At 36.4% G+C, this 8285-nt stretch overlaps 1 protein-coding gene across 1 annotated transcript in view; it reads right to left on the reverse strand.

The window, feature by feature from the left end:
- Nucleotides 1–8285, reverse strand: part of GPM6A (glycoprotein M6A) — a 96123-nt gene that overhangs the window by 59632 nt on the left and 28206 nt on the right. Inside the window, exon 3 of the mRNA XM_042782269.1 lies at nucleotides 33–189. Within this exon, the coding sequence (XP_042638203.1) occupies nucleotides 33–189 (157 nt within the window). The remainder of the gene's footprint in view (nucleotides 1–32; nucleotides 190–8285) is intronic.

Below are 8285 nucleotides of genomic sequence, written 5' to 3' on the forward strand. Positions count from 1 at the left end.
TACTAAATACTGAACATAGAGCAATAACATACCCAGGCGCTCACACATCTGCCACAAGTGGTGATTTTAAAATCTCCGTAGAGATCCTTGATGGCCCCAGTTGTGAAGAAACCTTCCACCATCAGCAAAATGCCGTACACAAAGAATGCAGCTGCAATGCCGTAGATCACATACTTAAAGATGTCAATCCTGGTGGAAAAAAAAAATTATTTATTTTAGTAACTAGTGATAGTCTGCAGAAATGTATTCTCAGGTGTTCATGGTTCTTTTGGTCTGAAATCTATAGAATATCTATGCTCTTGATCGAGACTGGATTTAAAAGTAGTGTTGCTTTACATGCTTGATGTTATATATACATTTTGGTCTGTCACTCAGAAGCCTATCTATGAAAAATGTGCCTATGGCAAGAACTGGAATTGCACCCCTATCCAAACATCTGACACTTATCTATTAGTTAATGTTACCATAATAACAGCTCAAAAATACAACTAAAACTCATTGATTTTTTACTTAACACATTATGATACTATATGAAAATCACAACTACACTTTCCATGCTTTCACTGATGAAATTTGGTCTTTGATGTGATCAAAGTTGTTTTTTTCAGTTTCTTCTCTTTCTACACAAAGCAGAGCAAAACCACACAGTCTGGCTTGACCCATAAAATCCAAAAACCCAATGCCATCTAATGACCTTGTAAGGATAGAGGAGGTTTCCAAGGCTGTAAATCCTTAGGGAAGCTAACTGCCACATCTTGCTCCCTCTGGTGGATTTGAATCTCCAGTCTTTCAGTTAGCAGCTGAGCTCTTTAAACACCATGTCACCAGCCTCCTTGATCCATGGAGGCTCTCGAATATCAAAGTATTTATTTTAACTTGCTGAACGAGCTCCCACAGCAATGGAAACTGCAATGGTTATTAGAAATTGCTCAGTGGCACCCCACTTCAAGTGATGCCCAGGGCACATCCATACCTGTCATACCTAAGATATGCCTCTATTGTCACTTCTAGTATCTGTTCACTAGGGATATATGCTCTTCATGTTTGTAGATTTCTTTCCTTTCCTTTCAAGCACCCCTCTTCCCTAGTTGATACTCATTTAGACTAGGATAAGTAGTGAATTTCATACTTTAAAGGAGTTTGCTCAAACTTATTTGATAAGTAGGATATGTAATCAACAAAAATTTCTCTAAGTATCACAAAATGGCTAATATAATGATGTAAGGAGCACCAAGGTTTAAAAACCTGTACTAAAATAGAAATCTTTATGGTTAATGATGCATTCCTCTTACATAAAATGATATAATATGAACCTTATTTTTTATGTAAAAATATAAACCCTTATTTTTGTCAGTTATAAGTCAATTGCAATTATGTTTTATTTTGTACTTACCATAAATCATTACTAATACTTAGGAACTATAGTAGTACAGTTGTTAAGTGCTTGGCTGCTAGCCAAAAGGTTGGTGATTGGAACCCACCAGCACTTCTGTGGAAGAGAGATGTGACTGTCTACTTACATGAAGATTTGCAGCTTTGGAAACCCTAGGAGGCAGTTCTACTCTGTCCTATAGAGTCCCTATGAGTCAGAATCAATAGATGGCAGTGGTGATGATAATATCAATGATGAAAAAAATACGGTTTTATAGGTTATAATTTTGACTATTAAGTCTTTTAGGCAGAGACACTAATGGATAGTCTATGGACTTAAACTCAAGCCAAGTTACAGCATAATTCAATAGAACAATGAGAAGGTACACTTCCATTTCTTACAATTCAGTACTCAAAAGAGAAAAATAAATAAATCTACATGGCTAAATACAAATTTACTGGGGTGGGTGTGGGAGGTAGGAGTGCATATCGGGAACTGATAGGTAGATGGAGCTAGTTCTTTTTTCACATCACTGTGAGCTGAGGGCTCCACTGATAACTGAAAGGATGGTGAGAACCTATCCAGAGTCACTTCAGAACACAGGACTGGTGATCTACCTCTGAAAGGTTATAGCCTTAGAAAGCCTACTCTGCAAACATGAGGTCACCATGAGTCAGAATTGACTCAACAGCAACTAACAACAATAACCTAATTAAGAAATACATATACAATAGAGTTAATAATAGAAAAGGAAAATTAGATCATTTATGAATTAAGAATTCATTTGCATTTCCATATTTTGAAAATATGGATTTTATACTTATACAACAAATAACATCCTTTAAAACTGTAACAATATCTATGATCACAGGCATGTCCTGGAGTTAAAGAACACTCTATTACTATATATTGGCCAAAGCAGTGAAGTGTATTAGTACATCATACATTCAAAATAGTCAGAGATGTAAACATCCCAGTGAAATGCAGATGATTGCCTGAAGATCAGACCAAATGAATGCTATACAACATTTATATAACTTAAAAAACATAATTTATCTTTACTATTTGGAGTGTATGTATTAACTGAGAGCAGTGGTGACGCAGTGGTAATGTTCACGCCTTCCATGAAGAGACCCAGTTTTAGTTCCCAACCAATGCACCCCATGGGCAACTACCACTGATCTGTCAGTGGAGGTTGCTATGATGTTCACTAGATTTCAGCAGATCTTCCTAGGAAAACTAGCAAAAAGGCCTGGCAATCTCCTTCTGAAAATCAGCCAATGAAAACCCTTTGGGTCCTGATGGTCTAATCAGCAGCTGGTCATGGGGATGGTGACAGACCAGGAAGGAATTCCTTCCATTGTGCATGCAATGTTTGCTAGAGTTCTGTCTTTGTAGTCTTGTTACCCACTTATAAGAAAATTTCTATTTATTTCACATTGTTAAGCTTGACTTTGCCTTCTCCTCTCGTTACTTGGCATATAATGAATATGTAAGGTAAGATCAATATATGTGAGGGGAATATATATATAAGGTGGCATTAAATGATGGAAAGATCCTGTTGACTTTATGCAAGGGGGAAATGAAAGAATAGAGTGCTCAGTAGTACTAATATAGATCTATATACTCTGGATCCAATGATAATTTGTTTTTTCCTTGTTAAGGATTTAACTTGTTTTTATGAAAGTACACATAAAGATACTTCACAATTTCTACAGCACAATTCAGGGATATTGATTACATTCAATTGTACTACCATTCTCACTATCATTTTCCAAAGTATTTCAACATCATATTAAATTCATTGTGACCTAAGCTTCCCATTCAATCCTATGAGTTGCTGCTGTCAGTTTAACCCCACATAGATATTTTTTTTAAAAAGAGCACAATAATCAAAACAGATGTACTTTACTAATTGAGTTTTTTGTGGGTTTTTTTTGTTTTTATTTTTGTTTTTTTGCATCAAAGAAGACTTAGGGAATAATTTGGACCTAAGGTTTAAAGTTTAAAGATTATCTCTGGGCATTCATTTTGTTGTTTCATTCAGCATCAATGACTTCAGAATGTCTGGATACCATTGATAATTTGAAATTCTGATCCACCTTTTCTCCCTTTTGATCAGGATTTGTCTGTAAAATTTTCCATCAAGCCATTCAGTAATGGTTGCCAGGCACCATACAATTCTTCTCATCTCATCATATATGAAAATGAATACATGGACAGCATAGTGAAGTTCTTACATATAAGAAGAGTGTTGGTTTGTTGTTTGCCATCTAGTGAATTCCAACTGAGAGTGGCTATATGTAACATGCAGAACTGTCCCATAGAGTTTTTGGCTATTATCTTTATAGAAGCAGATCACCAGATCTTTCTCCCACAGAACTGCTGGGTGGGTTCAATCCACTAAACTTTTAGTTAGCAGCTGAGTGTGTAACCATTGTGCTACCAAGGCTTATACAAAGAGAAAGTAGAGCCTGGTAATGTTTAATGTACTGCAACAGTTGTTCAATATCTGATTTTCACACTCTAAAAATACAAATATTATACAAATTTATTTATCAAAGGCAACAAGGCAGTTGATGTGAATTATATAAGGCTGTCATGCATGTAAAAGAATTTGAGGGTTTCAACTTATAACTCTAATTTGACCTCATGAACACTTTGGAGAAAATAGTTTCATGAGCTTTTCCATAAGTTCCTTAGGCTAAAATTAAATACTTTTAAAACTATTTCGATTTTTATTTGGAAAGAGTTTTAAAGTTACAAAAACATTGCAAGAAACATGCTACAAAGAACAATTGGACCCCCTAACAGTCTACCTCATTTGCTCTACTGATTTTTGTTGTTTTCTCTCTCTCAATAGTTTTTATTTATCTATTTTTTAAGTTAATTCTCTACCCCATAGTTACCAACCTCAGGAAACAGAACATTATATTGACATAATACTTTTTTGTCAAACCTACCATTTGTGTTCCAGTTCTGTCAAGTGACCCAAAAATGGCCTTTTGGGTATTCTTCCCCTCCAAACATTGGATCCACTCATGGGGCAGGTATGTAATAACGTAATCTGCAGTTAGTTGCTATGCCATTGTACTCTCCTTTAATCTGAAACACTTCCACAGCTTTTTTTTTTTTTTTTTTTTTGTCTTTATGACATTGCCATTTTTGAAGAATAAAATCCCATTTTCTCCTTTTTTTAAAAAAAGGTTCTTTATTGTGAGTTTTTCTGATGTTTCCTCCTCATTAGATTCAGATTTCTCATTCTTGGCTAGAATAGTTTATGGACGTTATTGTGTTTCCTGCAAGGTCTCACATCCTCGCAGACAAAATGCTCACTTGTCCCTCAGTAATGATGTTAGTTTGGGTTATCTGGTCAAGATGATGTCTGATTTGTCTACCATATAATTACTATTATTTCCTTTACAACTAATAAACAATGTAAGGGAAACACTCTAAGACCATGAAAATATCTTGTTGGTCATCAAAATTCCCCTCTAGTTTTAGAGTCTACTGATAATCCTTGCATGACCCAAACTTCCTGTGTTTTAAAAAATGCTGATTCATTTTATTTATTAGTTTCTTTGTCTGTATATCTATTAGCGATATGGAGTAATGATGTCCAATTTCTAAATACATCTACTCCTCACTTACCAACTATTTCATTATCCAACATGTTGCATTTATGACAATAGTAAAAAAATCTACTATCTACTATTCTAATAGTTTGTGCATTTATGACGTACATCTGGCAATAATGGATAACAAGGTATGAGGTGAGAGTAATGCTGTCTGTGATGGTTAAGTATTAACTTGGCTGACCCACAATTCTTAGTGTTTTGATAGTTATGTAATGATGTAGTCATTCTTCATTTTGTGATCAGATTTGGCCATCCACCATTTTCACATAACTCCAATGTAGTAGGTCTTTGGAACCTAACCATGTTGGTAAGTGAGGACTAGGAGTAAAAGTTTATGAACCATTACTATACTTTATTATTTTGGTATTTAAATGGTTCTAGACTTGGTCAATGGGAGCTCCTTTTAAGCTGGCTCCTGTATCCTTACGACATGTGCCTCTTATTTATTTTTTCTTTTCAAGTATTCTTTATTTTCTCACACAGCAAGATATTCTAGGCTCAGCTTATACATATCTCTCCCACCCCTAGAATCAACTATCTCTTTTAGAAGCAATAGTATTAGAGACTAATAACTGGTTGCTACTAGGAGGCCTTTGACTCTTGGTTTTGTGAATATACCAGGGAGGAAATATGCATACATACTCATTTGCATATCTCCACATATACAATTATATAGACACACATATATACATGCATATGCCTGTGCACATGTGGCATTATATCATACACGTATCCCCTACTTTTCAAAAGCTTTATTATGCCATTTCACTTTTATAAAAGACCTACATTAGTACTTGTTTTCACTAACCTAAAGAATCTGAAGAGGATTTTTATTTTTATAAAGAAAGATGAAAAAAGAAACTACCATTCAGCATTTGTTTTGCCTCAAGCCATTAAAGAGGCAGTGTGCACCCCAAGGAGCAAGAGTGGCCACTAACCTCCTTCCCTAGAAACGACACATCTCAGCATCAAGCTGCCATAGCTTTGAACTGTGCCTGTAAACATTACATTTTGGATTTTATGTGTTATTTAGTATGATTCAGTAGGTTATTTTTTGGATCTAGGAACACTCAAAAAATTTTCCCATATAAAGAAATGGGAATTGCTTCTTTGCTTTATGCCATTATCACATAGGAAAAGTTTCATAAGAATGATAGTGGGGCAAACGTGTATATGTGTGCATATTTTGGAAATCTTAAGTTCACAGAACTGCTCCAAATGCAATCTATCTCTGCAAAGTTCCTTATTGCCACTCCTTATTCCATTTTTATTTCCTTCTTCCTCAATGAGGGCCCTGGTTTCAAGAACATTAACCTATTTCTTCCTTTTGTTCAATTCTGCAATAAATCTGAAATTATTTCAGAATTGTTCATCCATAGTGCTATAAAAATCAAATCTATTTTAAAAGATTTCAAGGTGTTTGCATCTTCCTCCATCCCATGACTGACAAGAATAATCAAATACCTTATTTCTAGGTCACTTGCATTATCTTTTCTTGTTCTGTCCCTTCATTATGGCTATGGTGTCATTGGAAATCAATGGGTTTCATTCCCATTCATATTGATTTAACTTTAATTTTGAATATATAAACATTCATATACTCCCAAAAGTAAAATATAAACAAAAATGATATGATCAGTGTCATAATCTCTTTTATCCCTTAAACCATGATAATATAAATTCCTTTGAAGGTAAACAAATTCCCTGCTTTCTCCTTTATCATTCTTGTGTTTCTTCATGAAGGAACTCTGGTGGTGCAGTGGTTATGTGCTCCACTGCTAAGTGAGAGGTTGGTGGTTCCAACACACCAGCTGCTCTGTGGGAGAAAGAAAGGACAATCTGCTTCCCTAGGATTGCAGCCTATTCGATGTTGCCAGCTACTACTGCCAGTCATTCTGATTGACCACAAAAGATCTTGGACAGAATGGGAGAAAACTGTAGGAAAAAATTAAAATCATAGAACAGAACAGACAACTGGTCTAATAGAGATAGACAGGAAATTCCCCCTCCCCATACTGTGGTCTTTAGACATCCTTCAAACCTGGAACTGAACTTATACCCAGGGCTGATCTTGCAGCCAAACAACAAGCAGTCCTATAGAGTGAACAGTAACACTTGTGAGGAACACTCCTCAGAATAATCAACCATATAGACCAAAAGGGCAGAATTTGCCCAAGAATGAAGCTCAAAAGGCAGATAGGAGGTCCAACGGAAACAAGGAACTTTGAGAGGAAGTGGGAAGAGTGTTCTTATACTAAGGGAATTGCAAGTAATGTTACAAAACAAAATGTGTGTAAACTGTTAAATAGAAAACTAATTTGCTCTGTAAACTTTCACCTAAATCACTATTTAAATAAGAAAAAAATACTGCCTTGGAAACCCCATGAGGCCATTCTACTTGGTCCTATAGGGTCACTATAAGACAGAATCACCTAAATGGCAATGGATTATTTTTTTAATTTTTCCCCTTTTATGGAAAAGCAAGCATAAAGCATATATACTGTTCTGGTTACCTAGTACTGCTCTCACAAGAATATAACACAAATGGGATGGCTTAAAGAAACAGGAGTTCATTCTCTTACTGTTTGGAGGCTTTAAGTCCGAGTTCAAAGTGCCAGCCTCTATGGGCTGGGTGAAAGCCCCTCAACCTTGGGCTTCAGCTTTGCCTCCTGCTCCTGGCCCACTGAACCTGGAATCTTTTCTTCACTCAGCTGCTGGCTGATGAGGCTGACAAGTAAAAAGGCACAGTCTGGATGTTACCAAACCACAAAGAAGGCCATTAATTCAAGTCTATTGGAAGTCCCAAGGTTGGCAGAGCATGGCAGACTGCTGAACAATAACATGGCTACATGCGGTGTTCAAGTGTGCCATAAGCTAGAGACCATTCCTCAAGGCTTCTCCTTATATACAGGAAACAGACCACATGCCCTAAGGCAGCTACTCAGCTGCTCACAGTAGATTCCACCATGGAGTTGATTACCAGTTTCATCAAGGGGAATATTATATCCAGTTTCCCAGCAACTCAACCAGGCCCAGACAAATTTACACACAAACTTAACTACTACATGTTGTTGTTGTTAGATGACGTCGAGTCGTTTCCAACTCATAGTGACCCCATGCACAGCAAGAAGAAACACTGCCCGATCCCGTGCCAGCTCCATGATCCCTGCTATATTTGAGCCCATCATTGTAGCCACCGTGTCAATCCATCTCGTTGAAGGCCTTCTCCTCTTTCGTCGATCCTCCACCTTACCAAGCATGACATCCTTCTCCAA

The sequence above is a fragment of the Orycteropus afer genome, unplaced genomic scaffold, assembly GCF_000298275.1.
Source record: "Orycteropus afer afer isolate SDZICR_OR568_19922 unplaced genomic scaffold, OryAfe1.0 scaffold00278, whole genome shotgun sequence".
Lineage (NCBI taxonomy): Eukaryota > Metazoa > Chordata > Mammalia > Tubulidentata > Orycteropodidae > Orycteropus > Orycteropus afer.